Source organism: Antedon bifida, chromosome 8 (assembly GCF_963402885.1).
Source record: "Antedon bifida chromosome 8, ecAntBifi1.1, whole genome shotgun sequence".
In the NCBI taxonomy this organism is placed as follows: Eukaryota; Metazoa; Echinodermata; class Crinoidea; order Comatulida; family Antedonidae; genus Antedon; species Antedon bifida.
The window spans coordinates 694258-719454 of record NC_136233.1 but is presented as its reverse complement, the minus strand read 5'-3'; the positions used below and the strand labels follow the sequence as shown (position 1 = coordinate 719454).

Here is a 25197-nt window from a genome sequence, read left to right as displayed (position 1 = left end):
ATAGTCAAACCACCTGACCACAGGCTTCCAATCAATAATTGACATTCCTTGTTTAATTTGAGGGCGCTGTGGTGTGACGCAATTCTCAATATCTGGGGGAAATTCCCGTCAGAAAAGCCAGGTCTAATTTTAGTGTTTTAGGAGTCGTAGATAATACTTATAGTATCCAGTATGATTATTACTAATGATGATGTTACGAAAACATTAGTTCCTTCTCTAAAAACCTTTAAATTTAACTAAACTAAAGGTAGGCCTACCTAGATTGGTCCCAGCTAACAGCAGAGTAGAAGAGAACCGGAAAAGAACGAATTGTCGCGGGGGAGTAGTCGAGTCGTAGTGGGTGGTGAAAAACAGGAAGGTACGTAGGAATATTTTTCTTATTCTATATATATTCTGGTCGGCTTGTTAGCCTCCTTGTTCTAATTACAATAAGCACAAATAAGGTAGGCTACTGGAATGAATAAATTATAAAATATATATATTTATATAAGCCAAAACAAATGTATTAAAACGATAGCCTTATTATTATTAATATTAGTATCAATCAGTACAAGTAGGCCAAGTAGAAAGTAGATACATAATATGGATGTAATATTATTTTAACCCGTCAGCTATTTCATAATAAGGTCGACTCTACATGTATGTGTGTACATTATGGTGATTAGGATTACAGAAATTGTCAATAGAATAGAAGAGATTTACATTAATCGCAAATTGGATTCTACTTGTTATATAGGTGAATAAAAGAAAAAAATATGGCTGACCTCCGCAGATTGCCTTCTGGTTATATTACATCAATAACATCGGACATTTATGGCCCTCCGAGTATGGGAGATGACACGAAAAATGCACGTATGAAAATTATCAACAGTCTTCGAGGACATCAGACTGTTGATCAGATGGAAATTGTTGATGAAATTTTAGTAAGCGACAGTTCGTTTCGAGGACATTATGATGTGGTTGATGTTGTGTCGCTACTGAGGAATAACATTAGTGGAAAGGTATGGATATATTTGTAATATCAATATATTTAAAAAAAAAAATTATGTTAACTTGAATAATTTCTGGCCCAAAATACTAATGGTTAACTGTACTTACTTGGTTTTTAATAAAACCCTGTTTTCTGACAACCAATGGTTATTTTTAAACTTTCAATTACAATTTTATTTTTTACAGGTAAATTATTTTTGTAAAGTGAACAATATGTTACATTAAAATGGCATATTCAACAACAAATTATTTTTCAGGGGGACAATATACATTGAATAAGTTTAGTTCTCAAATTATGTGGCCATTGTAAACCGGTATATTGCTGTCATTTGAACCTTGTACTCTATATGATAAGACTGTGACACAGCATAGGAAATATGTTACAATACGTACTATAAACCCTTTGTAATAAAATTAAATAAATATTTTTGATAAAGCAACAGGTCGTATCTGTACATGGAATATCGTATTTTGTGATTAGGATCTTTACGTTTAAAATGCATGGAGTTGAGGGTGTGTGGAAGTCTTAAAGAGGTGGGGGGGTTCCTCTTATCTTTTCCCATTAGAGATATGCAGAGGAAATGATAGAATAAGCATATCTACAGTACCTTTTACCATGATAATTTTTTGTGGAAAAAAAAAACCTGTATAAAAATCCTAGGGCTTGGTGGGGATATTGATTAATAATAATTATTGTTGCCTCAACATTTTCTTTTGAGTCTCTGTCTCACATTTTCTAAACCTGAAAATACTTTGTACATTTTCTGTACATTTAGAGAGAAAGTGAAGCTCTTCAGTTGATTAAAACTGCCGTTGGAATTTTGGAAAAATATGGACGCAATCTACTGAAGCCTACAGCAAGCCGTCCACCAAAATGGAAGATTATTTTCTTCTCAAATGGCGTTTACAAAACAAAAGTTGGAGTAGTTGAGGTGAACTGAACCTTTAAAACTCTATTGTCAATCATTATTGTATTTCATTACCATCATTCTACAAGCTGTATAGTTGTTACCATAATATAAAAGTAAAAAACAACATTTTGTAATACTAATACACAGCTTGTATGCTTTTGCCAGATTCTATGTATTTTTTATTTTACTATTTATATATATTTTCTATTGATGTTTTTTGGGCACAGTTCAGTTTTGTACTGCACAAACAATTAATAATTTTTATAATTATTTTTTGTTTGTTTAGGGATCAAAAACAATACTTAATCAGCTTGGATATACTTTATCTATTGCTGATGGGTTATCGTTCCCCAATGAAGTCAACCATCCTGATGAAGATCGTGTTCTAAAGATAGTTACAGACCTTATGATAGCTAAAGTAGAGATTGAGAAATACTTGAATAAAGTTCATCCTTATCCTGATGAAATTTACCTTGTTCTTCATGGTGACAATCGGATGACATCAGTAAACACCGACATATATGGACCGACAATGTCCGTTGATGAAAGAAAATTTCAAGATAGTGGCTATAGCTTTGGCTCTTCAATCTATGGTTCTGCTCCGAACACATTGCCTGGTAACATTCAAGCACAAAGTCAGCATGGAACAAATCTACAGAAGGAACACATGACAGCCCAAATGAAAGGACCTACTCACTCTCATATTGATGGTCTTGCACAGGTTACAGAATCTGTACACAAACCAGAACCATCAAATGCCTCTAGCTCTACACTTGTTGGTCAAGTAGGTAAAGCTGAAAGTATTCCCAGTGATGGAAGTGGTAAGTAACTTGCTCGAATGTTATACAGTCTCAATATCGAACTCTCTAAAAACGGGAAACTAAAAGAGTTGACTGTACAGTATATATTTTTTTAATACAAAATAGTGTTATTTCCTATTTGTGCTTGTTCCCTTCTAATAGTAATTTCTGATTGTAAATGAATAGTATAAATAACTATAAAACATTACCAAAAAGGATGGAAGATATTTGATGACATATTCTATCTTAAAATTGCTAGAACTTTCAAGAGCTTAATAAAGAAGATTTATTGTACTTAATTTCAGAAAACTTGAGTGAGATTGATTGTAACTTATGTGGTGAGAAAAAAGCAGCCATATACTGCAAAGATTGTAAAAATGCAAATTGTGTAGAATGCGATGGCATCTGGCATTCGCATCCAAAACGAAAGTCTCACAAAACCGAGCCTTTAAATAAAGAGAAGGATAAGATGGCGACAGCTGCAGTACCTTTGAAGGTAGAGCCACAATCAAAATCATTTGTATCTTATGATGACTACAGCCAGACAAAGATTGCAGCAAAAGTCAAGAGACCACCATCTGAAGTTTTTGAACATACATTTGAGAATCTACAATATACACCCAAAGATCGACCTGAAACTTTAACATTCGTGTAAGTAGAAATTTTAGTATTACGCTTTGTTTTGGCGTATATATTACTTATGTATTATAATTATAATGTGTTGAACTGATTTAAAATGCAAGTTAATTAACATTTAAATAAAATATGTTGTATTTCAATAGTGAACCACATGAAAGTGAACGAAAGAGACCAGTTGCAACACCAAGAAAAGACAGAACACCTTCAAGTGAAGAACCAGTAACTCCTTCAAATCCTTTTACAGGAAGCAACTTGCAGATGAGATCTAAGGCAGACAAGGATTTATATACTTTGCAGCGACAAGCACCTACATCAAAGACACCAGAGGATACTGAAGAACTCAAGCATCAGTTATTGAGAAAAAGTATTGGAATTTTGGAAAAAATAAAATCAATTCAGGAAAAACAAGATATGATATTAGATGAGACGAGTGATGAATTCATAGTGCTTGAAAAAGAAAGAGATGTTCATATGTCAAGAAATGAAAGCTTACAGAAGCGTATCAAGGCTTTGGATACATGTACTCCTGGAAAGAGAGAATTAAAGATCACAACCAAAGAAAGTAGTATTTCTGATTTGCTGCATCCAGTCATAAAAAAACCTCCTGTTGAAGATATTCTAAGTATGACACCAAAAAAGACACCAGAATCTGAAAATGCTGAACCAAGAAAATTAGTCGATGAGTTGGCAAAACTTGAAATACAAAGCGAGGGTAGCCCTGATGCCAAACGTTTGATAAATCCTCCAGAAATTTACACTCCGCCTCAGGTTGCAAATCGAGAACCAATATTATCTGCCGTACCAGTTCCAGCTGTACGACAGAATTTACCAAATCCAGCAAGAGAGGGAAATATCACTGTGGAACCTCCTAAACAAACATCAGTTGTAGATCAACCTCAACAGGCAACACCAGTTATTCCTTCTGACAACACTCACAGAATTGGATGGGGATGTCAGTATTGTACCTTCTGGAATACTGACACAAGTTCTATCATATGTGGTATGTGTTCAAAAACCACATATAGAGATGTTGGAGTGCCTTCTCAAGGTGGAGATAGTGTTCCGTCAGGAGTTGCTCAACAGTCAACATCTGAATCAGAATTGATAACAAGAGATGATGTAAGTTTAACAATCATATTCTAGATGTCAATGCAAAGCTCTGTCTACTCTAGCAAACTAGATTGACAAAAAAAGTGTGCCCAAATATGGTAGTGATATGATGTCATTGTGTCCATATATGGGGACATCACATTTTTCACATAAAGTTTGATAGTGTAGACAGAGCTTTATACTGTACTATTAATTTGTAAGTTACAGTTTATAGTATAGATTTTCTCAATGATTTCATTAAATTGATATTTATTGAAAATTTGCTTTCAGATGGTACAAGAATTAAAAGTTGAAAGTGTTGTTAAAGCAAAATCTGGTACTGATAAGAAGACTAGCTTTGCATCTCACACTATGCCTCGAACCAAAACAAAATCTGAGGTGCCTGTATCTTTAATATCAGGTATGTTGTTGTTTAAATGCTATTTTTATATATATTGCTGGGGAGAGGGCCTCAACATGGTTTAATTAAGTGCTGAACTTAACCTGATTTGTTTGTATTATATTTATTTCCAGGATTAAATACTATGACATTGACTGACATGAGAATAAAAACTAAACAAGAAGAGCTTCGTAAAATGGGCCAACAGTTGGTGACAGCTATCAGAGTAAGTACACATTGTAATTTATAGTTTTTAATCTAGAAATACAGAAGTGCTGCAAACTCATATGTCTCATTTAATAGCATTTTGCTTTAAAATTTATCTTCAGGATTAATTTATCTTTGTATAATTTATTCTATGTAGAAAGCACAGAATAAAAACTTTGATTTTGACACAATTGAAATGAGTGTGGCATTAGCTGAGCAGGAAGACAAGTCAGTTGACGTCTGGCTTGAAGAAAACCATGCTGATTTTATGGAGACAGTTACAGTCATTATAACGAATGAAATTAATGCAATTATACCAGGATCTAAAGTGTCCGAGGAACTACTTTTGGAGCTTTTGCACAAACATGTTGGAGACATTGAAAAGGTGAAACAAGAATATGTTGGACACTTCTATCGTGAGGTAAGGATTAAGTCTTTCTGTTTACTTTATTTACTTCTTTATACTGGGAAGCATGTTCAGTATTAAACTTTTGTTCTCCTAAAGTGCCCAATATAAAATACTTCAAAATCTCTTTATGTTTGCATTCTTCATTTGGTTAAAATTAAGGGTTAATAATCATCATTAAATTTAAGGTTGCAAAAGTAATTATTAACAGTTAAGTGAAAGTCGAAAGGGGATAGATAAAGCGTTGCCCCAATGAACTCCATTTACCATCTCCCTTCCGCCCTGATTTTGAAGTGAATTATACTGGAATGATTCATTAAAACATAAAATGTGTAGAAAATAGATAAATATAAATAGATTTTACATAATTTCTTCACACAGATGAAAGAGATAGAAGGATTAGAACTTGAGAGAAATGGGCAAACTCTAAAAAGAGATGAAATTCAAGCAGAACTGATTAGATGCAAAGGAGATGTTGATAAAATGATTATGGAAGTACAAAGGGAAGAAATGCGAACATTTGTTAGTAGACTTGGGAAAAAGAATCCTGACATGAAAGAAACATTCTTTAGTGATCCAAATGAAGATAAAGAGGTAAATTGAAAATGTATTTTCATGCTTGCTGTTAAGTCTAGTGCTACAGTATGTTTAAGTACTTTTATTTAAAAAATATTAGATCAGTAATCAAGATATTATATTTACTGAAAGTGAAATTGAAACATATATTGATTTTTTTTGCAGAGAAAACTGAGACGTTTGTTTGCAGAATATGATCTAAAGGGCTGGATCAGAGCTGAGCATGCTTTGATATTATTAAATGAAAATGAAGAAAAGATTAAAAAGGATCCAGAGTATTTTGATGATGTTATTCAAGCTGTAAAAGATCAACTTTTTCTAGAAGAAGCTAAGAGCTTTCTTGAAAAAGAATGCTCTATTTGTTACGATTTTTTGCCAATGACACGGGTATGCAGTTTACTTCAGTTCTTTCATGAATTCTTGGACTTCACCAATCTTTGTATTTATGTTGATTTTGGTTTACTTATTAATAAGAAATCAATACCTACTTATAAACCTTTTTTATGATCATACTTTACAACCACACCTAAAAACTTACACTTACTAATACTTACAAACTAACTACAAATACTGTACAACTGTATTTACTGTACAACTGTATTTACTGTACAACTGTATTTACTGTACATCCATACTTACAAATGTACTATGCCACCTTAAAAATTCACTACAAACTCACCTTTACAGCAGTACACTACAATCCACACTTACCGTATAACTAATCTTTCACCTACACTTAACATTTGCATTTTTCAGATGTGGCAACCTATATTTTGTTCCCAACACCAGCAGTGTTTAGTTTGTAAAGAATGTCTTTGTAAACACTTTACAATTTGCATCAAAGACAAGAATATCATTGATGCTTCATGTCCTTCATGTGATCTCCCAAAACTTAAAGAAATGGGGAAAGCTGATCTGGCAAATTATTTTGCAACAATTGACCCTATGGTAAGTTACCATAAATTGTGTTTTATTCTATAATATTAAATAAAATAATCTGACATGCTTACATTTGAAATTCAATATTTTAAATGTTGCAATATTTTGTAAATTATGACAAATTTAAAAGTTTAAAATTCCTTTTTCAGTTACGAAGTTTACTCAAGCCGGATGTTTATGATCTTCTTCATCGAAAATTAAGAGACAGAATATTAATGGATGATGAAAGATTCAGATGGTGTTCAGATGTAAGTAAATTAAATTAATAGTGTTGTGGCTCTGGTCCAGCCCCAGGATGCCCACACAGTACACATATTTAGGCCTTTCTTTATGGTATGTATAATATATTAATTTACAGAAGAAAAAGTACTGTTTGTGTGTCCAAACCTCATTAAGTTATGATTTGTTTTCTTCTAGTGTCGTAACGGTTTTATTAATGAAAGAGAAGGACTTAAAATGCAGTGTCCGGAATGTAAAAAGTTCTCATGTTTTAAATGTAAAAAAACGGTAAGTTTAACTAACACTGTTAGCACTAATTTATTGGTATCTTGAAAACCCAGTGACAAAAACAATTACCTTACATCACTTGTGTTTATGGTTGTCCAGTGACCTGTTTTATACTTTCAAAAGAAGTTCAAGTACATTAATATCAGCCAGACTTTGTGTTGGTGGTGCTAAAAGCATGCATAAATAAACAGAAGCCAGGTTAGTTTTACTATATAAGCTAATATTTGTTTTCTCTTTTCTAATTTAAAAGTGGGAAAAACAACATGATGGACTGACATGTGAACAATTTAAGCAGTGGAAGATAGACAATGACCCTGACATGCAGGCTACAAGACTTGCCAGACATCTAGAGGAACATGGCATAGGTATCTTACTTTTCATTATTCTGCTAAACCTATGATATACAATTTACATAAGCCTATACATATTTGCAGTTCACACTTTCTGATCTTGATAGGTATAGATATGATGAAAGGCAAAAAATCTTAGATATTATGTTGTTCTGTATTACGGTAGATTTTCAATTATCAGTAGACTGGATGGGCAATCATCAATATACTGTTGAAATAATCATTAAATATTAAATAATTTAACATTCAGATTGTCCTAAGTGTAAGATGAGATATGATCTTGCTAGAGGTGGCTGTATGCACTTCACATGTACACAATGTAAACATCAATTCTGCAGTGGTTGCAACCAGGAAATGTCTTCGGTAAGTTAAATTGATGCTTATTTTGAGATACTGTAGGCAGAGCATTACAGCTCTATGGGGAGATGTAATTCTTAACCTTTCCAAAGGCAAAGATCAACTTATTCTCAAAGATGACTATTCAGTATATTGATCTTGAGGTTTTTTTTTATGGCTTTTGTTGTAGAAACTCTTGCTGTTGTAGTTTGCTTTTATATATATATAAATTAAATTGTAATGCTTTTTTTTTCAGACTTGTAATATATATAGATCTTGCATGCAGAAAGGATTTCATGCCCATCATCCTAGAGATTGCTTGTTTTATCTGAGAGATCAAGATATTCCTAAACTACAGCAATTACTGAAGGTATGATCATAATTGTTACAAACTACTGTAGCATTGGGTTTGGCTTTAGTGGCCTGATTTATTTGTGGTTTTGTTTATGGCAGAAATTTTAATAAATAAATACGCTAATAAAATATTGTGAATGTTTGACATTAGTGCACGATCAAAGCTCATTAGCAGAAGAACGATTTCCTTCATATTATTATTATTATTATTCTTATCCTTCAGAATCATGATGTAGAATTTGACACAGAGAAAAGGGGTGGTGAACAAAATGCTAAATGCACTGTGCTGGAACAGAAAGATGGACCAGAAGGTCTTGTAGATGAAGCATGCGGAAAGAAGGTCGAAGCCCAAAGTGCAGGATTATGCGAGTATGTGTAAATGTTATATTGCATTTTATTGATAGTGCAAGCAAACTTAAAAAAATGTAATTCAAGACATCCTGCATGAACAATTAAATAAATGTCATTCCATCACCATCTCAATACAAGTCATTTTTTAAATCAATTTTCAGTTGTATTTTTTTCTTGGTATAAAATATAAATATTTGCATATATATATCCATGATGAGGCTCCGTGTAATACAATTTTGATACATACTGTGGTATACCAGTTTTTAAATCTGAGATAAGCAAGAATGTTAATCAACAAGCCCCAGTGCACTTTGATATTAAGTTTTGTTGATGTTTTTCCCCTTTTCTTTAGAGTGCATTATAAGGAGTATCTTGTTAGTTTGATTAATGAAAAACACATTGACCCTGTTGAATTATTTACAATTATTGAATTGGAAATATGTATCGGACGCCATGACATGAAAGTACCTAAAAGAGAAGGCAACGAACCCGAGCATGTTTACCAAAAACGTCTTGTGCAAGTGAGTAAAATAACAAAAAGAATTATTTATAATAATTAAAGCCCATTTTATTAAAAGTTCAATTTGTTTCATTTTTGATTTTATTTTTTATTTTATGTCTTTAGGCAATGTGGCCAAGGATTACCAATAGTGAATTAATCACTGTCCTATCAGATAGGTGGTGATCCCCCCTTGCATAATCTAGTAAAATTATTTATTTAATTAATGATTAATAACTAATTAATTAATTCTCTCTTTCAGATTTTGCAGACAAAGTTCCCTATTGGAGAATAAAATGTAATGTGTCAGTCACTTATTTCTTGTTTGTAAAATTTATGTTTAAAAAATGTATATTTACTTTGATAAACTGTAGGCAGATAAGATACAACACACCATGATATTCAATGTTATATTGGTCAATAATCTCAATTAAGTCAAATAAGGAAAACAAAATATAAAATAATAATATTGATAATTCATTATATTTTACCAATTTTTATGACAAATGTTTAATACGGTATTCAGTCTTGAAAAAAATGGCAAAAGGGTTCCTACTTTCTAGGAGTTTTATCAGATAATCTATATTGTTTAGACAACTCTTGTAACATGACCACAGTTCTGATTTTGCCATTTTTCTCCTAACTGTATTTAAAAAGTGAATGCCTGATGTAATTCTGGCTTGGTACAGGTACATCTTGTGTTTTGAGTAAATTTGCTCACTTAAAAATTGTGGATAAAAAACACAACAAAAGGGTCAAACATTTGTGACCAATTGTAAAATACATAAAAATATAATAATAATAAGCAAAATAGTGAGGTCTTTAAAAGGTTGATGGTCCTGACTGTTGGAATACAGTAGTCTTAAAAGATAGACCATATTAAGTACTAAAAAAGGTCCCAAGACATTAGTAGCTGGACGATGGTTTTGTTAAGTTGAGTTAAGTTTTTTTTGTTATGGAAAAATCTTTCTGTTTTAAAATTTTTTTGCTTTATTTTATCAAAAATCAAATCAAAAACTTTAGTAAAGTTTGGTAGTTGTTTACATTAATATCATTGTATTTTTATCTTTTCATTTATTTGATTATACATTTGACACGGACCCTTAAATTCGCGTCAATAAATAAGCTTATATAATCTCGTTGGTTAAGATTCAACATTTCAAAATAGTGATTGTTTAATCATACTTCTGCTCACAAAATAATTCTGTATTGCAACTTGTAATGGTATGGTTACATTTGAAAACAAGTGGTATCTCAAATATGCTGCCATTTTATAGTACAATTACTGCACTCACAGTTTTACTATCCGTAATTTCTGTTTAGTCATTACTCAGAAATGTTTAATACACATTGAAATAACTACTTTAGTTGAAGGGTACTTATTGGTTCCTAAATCTTCGTCAATGTTTGTAGAAATATAATTTGTCAATGCAAAATGGTGTGTTGTAAATTTTAGGCGCCATATTGAAATACAATTATTTTGTATTGAATATTGTATTGAATATTGTATTGAAATGTATATATTATTAATATTAGGCCAATCTTTGTTTCATGGTGGGTTATAAATTGGTACCTAAAAGGTGCGGATCTAGACGGAGACGATGCATAAACGAAAAAGTAATACATAATATATAAAATCAAGACTACTCATCACATAATAGTAGGGCGGCCAATGTGAGCTTTTTCATCATGGGGGGCATTTTCTGTTAATAGCAGGCAACCATGTGGAATATATCCCTTATGGGATGACAAAAAAGATAGGGGTGGATGCCGCTCTCAAATTTCAGTTCAAAGGTCATTTTCAAGGTTATAAGGTCAAATATGGTAAAATAGAGGTTTAAGCTGTTTTCAACAACGTATAAGCTAATTAAAAGAAATGTAACCATTATTGGATCATTATTGACATATTGCTGTAGATGGTCAAGTTCATCAATTTTTCAACTTACAAGTTTAAAGGTCATTTTCAAGGTCATAAGGTCAAATAGAGCACAGACCTGTTAATTATCGGTATTAATAATTGAAATAAATATAATTTTCATGATAGCCTGGGGCTGATGGTTATAGTGTGGTGTCAAAAAGACCAGAATTGTACTGGGAAGAATTTAAACCTTTTTAGTCACTCCTGGAAGGTGTTCAAGGGATGTATAGGATGAGTCCTAGAGTATCAAAATAACCGAAATTGAAGGCCTACTGGAATGTCTTAAATTTCATTTAAAAACGGTCACAGAGGGTTTGTGTGTTGGGAGTAATGGGCGGCATGGGCCCATGCCAATATTCGGAATTTTTCTGGGATGGAAAGAGGTAAACGCTCTGAGGTGGTTATTTCTTCAAGCACTGATATATAATGCCTACTGGCCATCTGGGTAACGGCAAACGAAGCTGGTTAGATTATTCTTAAAGAACCACTTTATTGTTCACTATACCAGACATCGTCCATACTTTTGTACGGTTGCTATTGGAGTTACAAAGTGCATATCATTATACATCAACTTTCATGTATAATTGCAAGCTCTTTGTTATTGACATAGAAGAATGTCTGAAAACTTTGTAATATTTGTTCTCCTCCAAACAGATGAATGTGGCCCAAAACACATACGGAAGTACAGATTAGTACATTGGGACTATCCTTTCAATCGTGTCACTGCTTTTATTCACCCCTTTCCAATGTAATGATCAAATACAAAAAAATGACGAAATGTCTAGGTAACTTGCATAAATACTTGTTTAGTCACCAAATGTTTTACAGCCATGTTTACTGAATCCTATAGTGCATGACCATCATGTTTTTAAGTTTTCTTCTGGAACATCTGTGGGTATTTCAACGCCATCCATTAAGATATGTGAAGTCATATTTGGTTAAAGATATTGAAATTGGGCTATGATCATACTCCAATGGTTGATCAGCAGATTTTCTGTCAGTTTTTTTGTTTTTATATACTGTATTGAAACAGTTGCCTTATAGAAATCCGCAAAGGTTTAGAGCGATGCTTTCTCAGTGGCTCATGAAGTTTTAAGTTCTATACTGTTTTTTTTCTTTCAATAAGTTGTTACTTTAAATATAAGATCTTCCTTATCATCAATAAGTTGTTACTTTAAATATAAGATCTTCCTTATCATCTGTCAGGTCGAAAGAATATTGTGTATTATGTGTGATTCGTGATCAGTCTGACCATGTCATGCAGAAGGAGTTTTATATCTGTTATCACCGTCAGCCAAGATAGCATAGATGCGAAGGCCTCAAGAAGGAGAACCCATTTACCACTCCTTCCAACCTTGATAAAGTCCAATAGTTAGGGTTTTTGAAAACAAAGACTTGATACCAGCCAGGTTTCTCTTTCAAGATTTCTGGAAACAACAAACTTCAACAAAAACTTGTATCATTAAAAGAATGAAAAAAATGTTTAAATAATTACATTATAGGGGGTCTCTGACCCAAACAAAAACATCTCGACATTAGGTCATATAGGGAGTCTCTGTTTTCGAAATTTTTCTAAAAACAAATTTCTAAATATTATTACATTATTATAGGTAATATTACTAATTTTTCCAAAAAAAAATTCTAAATATTATTACATTATTATAGGTAATATTAATAATATTATAGTAAAAGACCAATCTTTTGGCACATATGGCGTTTCATACATATAACACTTGACCTATTTTTTCCGACAAAAAAATCAAAACGATGACTGGTGGACAACATAAAAAAGACAAATTTACAACAGACTGGGAAAGCCTATTAAAAAACTGTGTGTACTTTACAGAAATATGTAAAAACAACATTTTGAGAAAATGACACTTTTATAATTAATTTCCTATGTTTTTATGTGTAAAATAAAATGTTTATCACATAATTACTATAATATGAAGCATCAGTTGATCTTCAAATATACTTTTTTGGATAGATCTGATGATGTAGATGATTTTCCATGAATAAAAAAAAATCCTATATTTTGACCTTGTTTGACCTCTTGACCACATAAACTGACCTTAAAACCCAAAACTGAAGATGGCATCCACCCCTATCGTTTTTGTCACCCCACAAAGGATACATTCAACATGGTTGCCTGCTATTAACAAAAAATGCCCCCCAAACTTTTTATAGAGGACTTTTGTGTATTTGGCCTCTCTACTATAACATAAATTTTGGGTATAGAGTCTACCGAAATGTTATACTGTACAGTAAAAATTAAATCCTGATTGATAGTGTAGTATAGGGGGTGTGGTGTTGAGAGGGCGTGCGCGTGATGCGCGGGAAAGATACGCACCCACCGTCTGGATCCGCGCCTGCCTAATATTGTAGTATTACGAATTCATAAGTCATAATTTAGGTTTGCAAACTGTTACTTACCATTAATAATTGATTACTACTTTGTGATTTTTATCAATTAAAATAAAGGAAAATATATTTTATTTAATGTTTAAGACGAGTCTTAATTGGTGTACGCATGCGCTGACGATATCATTGCATTTACTTTGTATAGAATAGAATACAATACGTGCACCAAATTGGTTGAATTGGTGATCTATTATAGCTTAGCAAGTTTAAAAACACATTTAAAACTTGTCGCCTCATGTTTCATTTGATGATACTTTATTATTATCCCTTAGAAACAAGTTGATAAAATTGATCGACAAAAAAAAATTCTAAAAGTATTGTTGCTTTTTTTTTGCCATTTTATTCTCACACCCACCTCATCCATCCATCCATCCATCCGACGGCATTTGAACATGTAATATGTAAAGTGTAAATCACTAAGCCACAGTACAGATACTATAAGTTGAAGTTGGTGTTCGGTCTATGTGTGTTGATATTTAACCAGCGTACGGTTCCTAATTTGCATAATTAAAACACTTGGAATTGGAATGTCAGCCTTGCGCGTCCAATCGGAACAAATCTCTTCGTGTGTACGTTTGCATCACCACTACCGTAATAAACATGTCCAGTATGGTGATGTTTTTGTTTATTATTTCATATTTAATTGATGGTGGATTAGCAAGATTTGGTAGTCAACTAGATGATAAGATAGTAGACTCAAAGTTTGAGATTATGGGAGAAGTGAGAATTGAAGAGTTCTCGGTGGTTAACGATGTTACAACACTGGAAGTGGTGGTTGAGGATACTATAGGTAAGGCCTTAGACGGACTAATCATTGGGCCTATGTTAGCATTTGTTATATTCTAGTATCTCTTCTAAGTGTTACTTCTTCGTATTATGTTAATGGTCCCATTTCCAACATTAGAAACATTATAGAACATAAGATTTTACATCTTATGTGTGTCTTTTATAGGTTGTCGACAATGAGGAGTATATGTTAGTCACCGTAATCGCCATGAGTCTATATCAATATTACATTATAGCCTGGCATTGTTTATACCATCGACCTTTACATTAGATATAGGTCCATGCTTACAGGCCTACCAATAACTTTACACAAACAAAATGAATGTTGACCAGTTTTTTATTGAAAATGTATGCATGGTTATTTTTAGTATGTATTTAGGTATTAAAGGTAAATTGGGCAAGAATATTGAACATGTATACTAGGATTTTAGGTATTTGAACTAAAATGACATTAAGATAACTATCAACATTAATGTAGGTATTGATGAATTATGGGTACTCGATTTTCAACCGTTGGACTATAACGACCAATTCCCCATTGTCCTAAAAAATGGTAGTCTCAGCTCCAGACGTACTGGTACATGTTCAAGCATTTACAGAGATGCCGACTGGGAAGACGACTATTTTGACGACGAATATTTTATTACGTCAGATGGACAAGGAGAAAAGGATTTCTACAATACATTTGTACGCGGTAACGTTACTGAATTAAACCAGCGACAAAATGAAGTAAGTTAGTTTTAGAAAGTTATCTATTTCGAGACATAAAAGTAAGAATTTACCAAAATGAAGTGCGTTTATATTCTAAATTGAAATCTGATGAAACCTTTCCACAAATTCAACAATAAGTTGGGAATCTAAACACTACCATAAACAATTATATTTTTAATAATCTTGAATTAAAATGTTATTATTTTAGATTGCATTTAATGGTGATTTGATCACTCTCTTTGATTGTCAACAAAAAGATGGAACAAAAGCTTGAAAATTTGACATTTTTGATGAAGAAATCCAGTACCAGTCCTTGCTGTATGCCAGTAATGTGCGACCTATCACAGACAACTGGACACCAGAGCTAGGAACTAACCTTCAAGTGGCTTATGTGCAAACGCATTTTAGACTTATTTGGCGAATGTCTAGATTTGCTATTTTAAAGTATGTATAATTCATTTCAACATACTTGTACCAAAAGCAATCATTTAAAAATCATTTTTCTGTAGGAACTACTTTTGTTTACTGCAAAACGTATGATTTTCAATGTAAACGTTTATGATGTAGACACTGTAATAAATAGTGTGTATGATTACACTTCCTCCCAATGTGATACATTGACAGGTTAGAGTAAAAGTTGAAATTAATCCAGATAATATAATTATCTTTTTTAAAACTAATACTGCAGAGGTAATATTGTAATTTAATAAGGTATTTGTGTTAAATGATTTCACAGTACAAGCATTAGAACTAAGGAACCCAGTGATAAAAGGCAGTAAGTGAATTTTCTTCAGCCTTTCTTTCAAGGTTAGTGTAAACAAGGAGGACTTCTTCTTCAAGCCAAAAAAAAAAAAATCAAATTAAAAAAAAAAAATCTGATTATTTGAAGAATGTCACTAACTTCTTTTAAAACTGGGTAAAATCACAAATAATGTACTTATGTAGGTATAAATACCTCAATCAATTTTACTAAATTAGCTGCAATTTGTCCATGTATTATTTTAAGATCGTTCTAAATGTCTTTTTACTTTTTCAAATAGTGTATTAAAGTATTCTTTGGATATATTTTTAATGTTATACAAGACCACCCGAGTGTGTTTATACATACTCGGGTGTCTATACAGTCTACTTGTCTGTACAGTAAATAATACCCACTCGATGTATTCTTTTATTTATTATTTTCATTTTTCCCAAATAATGATTCTCATTATTAAATTAAATAGTGTAGAATTATGATTTTTTTTCTACAGTTTTTTAATAATTGGACAACCAGAGATCATTGACGAAGTTGGTTTAATAACTGTTTTCTTTGATTTTGCTGTTGTTGATGTTGTGTATGAAAACGGTTCTCCGAATCCATCAAAAACCTACCTTACCATGGGTATCTCGACCAGAATCACCGACGGTCAGTCCACAATGCTCTCTTTCAAAGATGACTCTCTGCAATACATACCAAGAAATAAAGGAAACGCGATTGATTTTATACATCAACAAGTAAGTCATTTCGAGGCATTATTGGTGACCTTTCAATTAATTCTGCGCACGCTCAGAAACATGTGAGCATAATGTAGATTAGAATGACTGTTAGACTTAATATTTACGTAGTCGCATAAAAACTAACCGAACTAGCTAACTTTTCCATTCTTTATTATTCGGCGTTTGTTGCTTCTTTGTTCTTTTATTTTCAGCCATCGTCTGATTTTGATGAAACACCAGGTTGTAAGCCGTGGAAACTCGACGAAGTTTGTGAGCAGTCCTGGTATTTTGAGTTTGAAATATCACTAAACTTAACTGGCATGACGCAAGATATTCCAGTCGATGCTACTGGAGATTTTGTGTTTGCATTCTATACTTACCAATGTGATTACTTGCACAATAAATCTGGTAAGTAATGTACTTAGAAATTTGATCCAAAATATTAAATAAATATCAGCATCATTTTGATATTAACAATGGTGTTTATTGTTTAATTTGTTGTAATAGACTGTGCTCTGCTTGATATCGACCCATGGTATCTATCTGCTGACGTCACACTGCAGACAGTAGTTACAGTCATTGATGAAGAACAAGAAGCGATTAGAGTGAGTTAAAGATTGTCTCTTAGCTAGATCAACAAGGAAGAGCTAGCATAATCTAAATCAAACTTCTGGTTTGATTGAAGTTAGATATGTTTACCCCTCTACACCATTATAGGCATATCTGTTGTATTATGTTGAGATTTGTGGAAGATATTCTCAAAAGAATGAAATACAAATCTAAAATATTTTTGAACAATTTCCAGGTAAATGTGATTGAAGTATCTAACGACAAAGGTGAAGATTTAAGAGGAGGAACGGATGTCAGGCACAACGACAATGTCACAATGACTGTAAACTTTTCACCGGCGTACCTTCGCAAGAGCTTCGTTCTTGAGTTGTCCTTTGTTTATGGTGTGTTTTGGAGCCGAGTTGTAGACTCAACTCGGGTAAGTGTTTCTTTCAGTCATTGTCTGTGTTAAAGGGCTCAATTTGTCAATATGTTTTTCAACTTTTCCATTCCATCAATTCATTGATTTGTTAAAGTTAAAATGGTATAATAACGTATCGATTAAATGATAACTTTTAACCAAAGCCTCTTTCTTGTTTAAGGGGTGCTTGGCTGCCGATGAAGATGATCGTTACACAGAATTTGTTTCCGATGATTTTGTTCTCGATTACGATCCAGCAACAGACCCAGTAGAGATGGCTGCTATGGCAGATTTTATAGGTAAGCGACTGTTGAGTATCCAAATCAACTTATGTTGCTTTTGGTTAATGTAGTCCTTGTATTATTCTAATTTATTGCATAGCAAAATAAATACTATTTTCAGAAAGTCAGCAATCGGAGGATGAAGAAGAGGCGACCGAAGTTGTAAATGACAAAGGTCAAATCTTAGATAATCCAGATTCAGATGGCTACCGTAAGTATACACCTCAATAATTAGACGCCAATTATGCACAATAAAGAACGTCTATTACACTCTCTGCCGTGTACCCGAGAGCTTTTAGTTGTTTCCAACACTCACAGATTGAAGTGTCAATTTCAGTGTACACATTTTCCTGCTTGGTTGACACCAATAAGACACATATGATAGTATTATCTTGTATATATGCAGAGCATACTGACTAATGTGTTGTCTTCATGTTTGTAGAATGGACTTTGGTAATGAAGGCCACGGCAGGAATCGGTGAGGGCCTCTATGACATCTGGACGAATCCGGGTGGCTTGAACGAACGAGAACCAGATTCGCAGATCCTTAACAACGAATTTGTTGGACATTACAAAAACTCTATTGTAGATGAGTGGGATTTACTTCAAGTTAGGAAAGTTAGTGAAGCATTAATTACATGAACTGTTTATTTTTCTAGAATAAGTGATTTTCTTTACAACAATAATTGCTAAACATGGCTATATGGAATCATGAAAATATATGGAAACCTTTAAATCCTGAATTTTTTGCAATAACCTGTATTATACTTTTGTGACTGCGCTTTATCGTAGGTAAAAATTGCGTTATATACTGACGAAGAAGAAGTTGTGTATTTTATATTTGATGGTATTGGATCTACTGCTGATTCCTGGTTTTCTCAAGATCGTCTTATTGATACCACATTTACAGATTTAAACAGAGATATCTATGTCAACTACTTCTCAATTACAGGGTAAACAATATAGTTTTCGTTACTTTCAAAACTATGTTTAATCTGGATTTCTCTTTGTTGTAATTGAACAGAATGTGTATAAATGCTTAATCGATCATTTAATAATAATAAGTAAATATTATTAAATGAAAAATCACAATAATATACCCGCTCCTTCATTAAGTAACTTTTCATTTCAGTCATTCAAGAGCAAATATTCATCGTCGTTGGTTCATTAATAAATCGTATGCAGGCTGTGGTAACGATCGTGGTTGGTTCGCCGTTATCGATGGCGTTGGTGTTTGTCCCTGGGAGAACAATATAGGAGGTTCACCACCGCAGTTTTTATATGCTCCAGGAACAACTTACAACCGATGGAGACAAGGTTTGTTTGTGATTATTTATTTATAATGGGCGACCTCTTCAGTAAAGTGGTCTCTCAGAGGGCCCAGTTATGATCAGTTGCTGTGATGTACTAGTACACCGGGGGTAACTCTACTCGTCTCGAAAAATGAACTAGTGCACATGAGCTTAAAGTGTACACTGGACCTACGGTTTATAATCCTTATCCGAGAATACTTGTTTTACCACCAGAACCAGGGTTACCATTTTAATTGTTACAAATTTAGTATTATCTAATTGACAAAGCAAATAATGTTTGTGACGTCAACAAAAATGTGGTTTCACTGATATTTATGAAAATTAAATACATAGGCCTATACATTTGTTTATCATGACTAACATTTATCCAATTGAAATAGTCTTTTTTTAAAATTTGTAGATACTTCGCAATTTGCCGATGTCTTTGCGATTTTTGTTGAACATCAAAAGTTTCCTGGTAATGTATCTGTTTTTTTTCTTTCAGTTAAGGTACTTTCTTATACCCCTGATCGTCAAACGATGTTTGTTGGCTTTTACTGACTGACAAATGTATATCTTTTTACTTTCAGTTCCCTCTTTGGTATCGACAAGTTTCATCTATACGCAGGAGACGACCAACTTATATACATTTATACGAGGCTTTTCGAATGGTTCAAGGGGTGATACACCGCAATCAACAAACTTTAATTTATTAACAACAGATAATGAATATTCATCAACTCGTCATTTCATAATGGTTGCCAACGAAACTTCACAGTTTCCCGCCATCGTAACAGACGATGAAGCGACCGAAGACAGTTTTACTGTGAATTCGATATTTTATGAAGTGAATCAAGAAATCATCAGTAATAACTCGTTAGAAAGATTTTATTCAGCAGTTTCCTTTCTTCCTTCTAATTTAATTTCTTATATCGGTAATAGAAATCCTCAGAGACTGACGTGTCTTATGTTTGATGATGTGGAAGATCCAGCACAGTTTTTCTTTAAATACACACCAGTATGGGTGGATATTGATCGAGGTCTCTTGGACTATTTCTTACGTTTCTGAGAGTTGGATAGATATCTTCTAAGCGTTTGTAACCACTTATTAGTCAATGATATTGATGCTCTAAGTTTACGAAGATCATCAATAAGTCAACTTGAAGATATTTTTCAAAATCGTGTAGTTGTTTATGAACTTTTAGCTAGTAAGATTTACTTCCGGGAGATGGGCCTGCTGGACGATGACCTGTTCGCGGTTTTAAATGTAGCGACGTTATCGACAGAAATTGACGAAGCCGGTGAGGAGAGGTGCAAACGAGTAATAGTGTACAACATTATTTATGTTATTGTTATTACACAGGACATGGAGTTAATCGATTTCATTGATCCTCTACTAAATTTAAACATTGCGATTAATTTTATCTATGATTTAATTGAAACTACAGAAGTTCTGCTACCGACTGCCGTCTTTCAAACTTTAACAAATGGTGTTCTGGACGGGACATACAGTGACACTGAGGTCACTGTTAAAGACTTTATTTCCGACCTCTACAACTTCCTTGCACCGGGAAGCACTCTATCCATTCCATTCATAGACGATTACGAAGAAGAGTTCTACCGCTCCTTTGTTAATATTGTTATTGGTCGAAATGCTACTCTTAATGGACAGAAACTTGTTCCGTCTCCATTCGAGACAACCGAACCCGAGTACATTGATAGTAAATTTAGGCAGGGGTATGTTGAAACTTGTCATATCAATTGGGATACAATCGTTCAGTTCTGGACTTTTAATTCTCCGTATTATAAGGACATTCCGGCTTTCAAAGGAGGGTGGGATAGTTGGGCAGATTGGGAAAGTTGTTCAGTAAAATGTGGGGGAGGAGTACAAATACGAACACGCGAATGCCTTGATGATCTTAATGGTTGCTTTGGTGAATCTCTTCAGACAAGAGCATGTAATCCACTACGCTGTGAGATTTACATCAACAAGCAAAGTAAGTTTAAATATTATTTTTCACAGTGTTTGTATTATTTCGCTTATAATTGATTTAAACAAAAAAATAAAACTATTACTTACTATAATTAAACTTGATGATTAGGGTTTTCTTTATTCTGTATTCTGACATTTTCTATGTTGTAACTAAATGGAAAATGTGTTTCTTTTATATAAGATTTTGGAACCCAATTGGTTTTCATCAATTCAACTATGACGTCAACAGAAGCTGTGCAATATTGTGATGACGTAGGTAGTCATCTTCCGGATATAGATGATCTTGATTTAATGGATGCTCTTTTAGATTACATGACTAATATGAAAGATACTTACATTGGTAAATATGTAGACTTAACTAAAAACTGGCAATTTAAACAATTGCTTAATGTTTCAATATTAGCCGATTTCGGTTTACTATATTGTATTCCATTTAAAATAAATCAGTATCATTAACACTACTGAAGACAAAAATGGTACTATTTGGACACGTAAGTTGTCCACTGGTTTATGATGTATGAACGTTACCTAATAATTAATAACATAGACAGAAAGCACAAAGTACGGTATAACTAAACATTATAGTGCATTTCATATACTTTAGAGGCTGTGTATGTACTTGCATCTTCAGAGGACGATTTAATTGAATCGAGTGAATGTAAATTGTTATTGTAAGTTGTTAATGTAATTTCTTTATACGAATATTTTATCATTGAATAAAATTATTATTTGTTTAATAAAGTTAGTGATTAATGTTCCTAGTTTGAAGTGTGATGTGCCCAAATATGGTAGTGATATGACACCATTGTGTCCATATATATTTGTTTTTGTCACATAAGGTTTGATATTGTAGACAGAGCTTTAATAAAATAAATAATAAAATAATCTTTTTTTTTAAATAGTTTTGACGGAAATGTAACGACGGGAGAAGATTGTTCAGAACCTTTCAATCTATTTTGCCAGAGTGGTAAGGCATTTTGTTTTAAAGATAAAGTACATTTTTTTTATGGAAATGGTGAAACTAAACCGCTGATGAAAATGCTAAAATAGAATTGAGAATTGTAGTATGATTCATACTATTGAATTTGAAATTTTCCAATCTGTAAAACAAAGAACCATGCAAGATACTACACAATGAGTATATATTCTCTTCTTAGATTATGTAAATGTTTTAAAAGTTGAAGCTGACTCTGGAGTAAACGTGTATGACCTTTGGACCGGATCTGATACCATTAGTGACGAAATAGGTACGACTGCTTCTAGCATATTCTCAACAGAAACTTTTAAAAGTCAATTTGTTGAAGAATGGAACACAGATATATCAATCGAAGAGGTAAGACACACAATCAACTGTGTAGACGAGGGCGGACAATGGTACAAATTGAAGTTTGGGAATTACAAGATACTTCCTTTCCTTTCTTTTAAGAAAATGCAAACTATCTTTTGTTTTAGCTTAACAAAAAAGAAAGTTTAGAACTATGGGTGAACTTTTTATCAAGTAATCACCAACTTTCGTTAAGCAACATTTAGGGCACCCGTACTCATCTTTTCTTCTATGTTATTAAAATCATGCAAATATTAACTTTCGTAGGTTAGAATAATGCTACTTGATGATGACTTAAAATCTGTTTGGAAGATGACGTTTAATGGAAGTCTAACCGATAAGATTGACTGGTTCTCAGAAGAAAATGTTCTCACATCGCAGTACAACAATTTAGAAGACTCTAGAAAAACATTTTTCAGTGTCCAAGGGTTAGTTGATGATACATAAAACAGGACGTCTTTCTGTGGCTGAAGAGGTCTAATTGACGGTGTTTTCCAATCTTCAAGAATGTCTGTCCCATTTCCCCAAATTCCTGTTTATAGAGAATAGTGGCTCAAGCATTCTGCGTGATGTGCATGCGCTAAAACATATTCTAATTATTCGTAAATGTGACTATTTCACAGCAATAAAAGAGCTGAAAGACGCTTCTATATAAATGACAATTACCAAGGATGTCACGTGGACTCTGGATGGTTTATGGTTCTCGATAATCCAGGTCACTGCGCATGGGAGGAAGATTTCGCGACGTCATCGCCACAATTTATGTTTAGTGGCGGGAAAACACAGGAGGTTTGGGCAGGTAGATAATATTCTATTTATATAATATAAGATTCAGTCAACGTTTTATTGATGCTTGAGTGACTATGATTCATTAACACTTGCGGTTTAAAACAGAATTTTGGAAAATAGAAAGATGAAAGATAAACTTGTATTTTTTTAAATGGCATGTTCTATTTCTAAATTTTTTTATTATAGAAAATGAAAATTTTGCACGAATGTTTGTTATCTCGCTTAAATTCAGAAATGAAGGTAAGGTATTTACAGTATTGTTTTTTTTAATTGCGAGTTTAGGTGACGCCATAAAGGGGCATCGTGAAATGTTCATCATCACACATCACAATACTATGCATCACATCAGTTTTAAAAAAATACATAACAATATTTGTATTCTTTTTGGAAGCTGGTCGTCAGAGAGGCTATATTGGTGCAGTAGCGGAGAGGTACAGAGCTGATTCGTTAACACCACCGACAGAGGGACAACAATTAAACTTTGCCGAATATGATCGAGAACGGGCTTTACATGAAACTCAGTTCACCAATAAAGCAATGTCGGGTGAGCAGCTACTACCAGGCGCGGATTTAAGCTGGAGCTAAAAAAGCTTTTGACCCCACCCTGAAATTTAACAGATATCCCTTTTATCATTTATGAAAAATGTAGCCCCCCTAATCAATAATACCGGATCCGCCCCAGACTACATCGTACATTTTTTTTGCAGTGTTCGGAAGTATTCAACATTACAATATTATATCACTAGAGCTGCAACTGTATGCTTCTATACAAACATTCTATACACCCCTACCCTTAAAAAACCACAGCCTTAAACAAATATAAAACTACTGTACGCAACACAAGGACACATGCTGCAACGCAAAATTGACAAATCACATTAGAATAGCCATCGCCTTTTATTGGCTTACTTTGCGGCTTACTTCCTTGTATTGCGTCCTTAGTGAGAACAAAGAAATTTACTTTATTCGATTCAATAGGAGTAAATGCAGAGTACACGTTGACGGCAGTTTATAGTTTAACACCCCAAGACCGTCGGCGAAAACGACAGGCACAAGAAGATGATGACGATTATCGCCGTCATCGACGAAGTTTGGACGAGGCTGTTAAAGAACCTCAGGTATATTACCAACATCTCTACCCCTTAACTGTTAATTGCAGATATTTCATATTTTGAATTGTTTTATTTTGTTATGCAACGCAAACGGAGTATCCGTAACGCAAGTTTGACTCAACCGACCGATAACAAAACTCTTACTCTAACTGAAAACGCAGGCTGCTTAGCCCATTTGTACTTTTGTTAAAAAAAAAATAATTAGAATTATTCGTACACCGAAGTAGAACTCATTATTAAGGGGACCCAAAAATGTGTCACAATAAAACGCTGTTCCCTGAATAATAGAGGTGTAGGCCTACCAAAGGAGGGGGTTTTACTATATAGAAAATTGAAAGTTACGAATTACTGATTCAATTACTTTTTCAGCTTCGGAACATCAGATTCTCATTTCTTGGATGTCCTGAAGACTCGACATTCAACCCAATAGACAGGACCTGCTACTGCAATACAATAGGTCACGTGATTCAACGAATCCCTTACAAATGTGCACCACCAACAAGGAAAATAAAAATTGATGATGATAAAATAGAAATTATAATCGAAGGGGATCGTAGTAAACCAAATTCGTCTACTAAAAAACAATTATTTTTTTACCAAACATTTATCTTTGTCTGTCTTGGTATAATTGTAATACTACTAAAGTAAATTCAGGTGTTAATGATCTAGAATTATTTGTTAGTACTGTAGGCCTATCATCTTGTTGGTTTATAGATTGATCATTACATTAAGAATAAATTTCTATCATTTATTATAAAATATAAATCTTT

The 25197-nt window shown here is 33.2% G+C and overlaps 2 protein-coding genes across 3 annotated transcripts; both read left to right on the top strand.

Moving 5' to 3' along the window:
• Nucleotides 1-116: 116 nt before the first annotated feature.
• LOC144849518 (uncharacterized) lies at nt 117-13767 on the top strand. Of its 2 annotated transcripts, none has more exons than XM_078706448.1 (20): nt 117-358; nt 737-1001; nt 1767-1922; nt 2188-2719; nt 3007-3352; nt 3484-4459; nt 4721-4850; nt 4964-5055; nt 5194-5457; nt 5824-6036; nt 6184-6405; nt 6775-6966; nt 7107-7205; nt 7375-7464; nt 7715-7829; nt 8065-8177; nt 8407-8520; nt 8728-8873; nt 9208-9376; nt 9617-13767. In XM_078706448.1, exons 2-20 carry the CDS (start codon nt 756-758, stop codon nt 9647-9649), a joined length of 4248 nt encoding a protein of 1415 aa, XP_078562574.1. In that variant the 5' UTR covers nt 117-358; nt 737-755; the 3' UTR covers nt 9650-13767. The 2 variants fall into 2 exon arrangements, with proteins under 2 accessions (XP_078562574.1, XP_078562572.1); XM_078706446.1 differs by having other exon boundaries at nt 2188-2722.
• A 526-nt stretch (nt 13768-14293) lies between these two features.
• On the top strand, nt 14294-25115 carry LOC144850480 (uncharacterized). The gene is given in 24 exon segments (XM_078707761.1): nt 14294-14483; nt 14958-15208; nt 15477-15634; nt 15927-15965; nt 16441-16684; nt 16879-17074; nt 17174-17271; nt 17472-17654; nt 17818-17935; nt 18039-18128; nt 18360-18535; nt 18710-18870; nt 19050-19234; nt 19800-21206; nt 21384-21542; nt 21807-21873; nt 22105-22169; nt 22360-22535; nt 22794-22954; nt 23150-23325; nt 23502-23555; nt 23707-23859; nt 24294-24433; nt 24797-25115. Coding segments are annotated over 24 exon segments (4926 nt in total). The 3' UTR covers nt 25076-25115.
• The last annotated feature ends 82 nt before the right edge of the window (nt 25116-25197 follow it).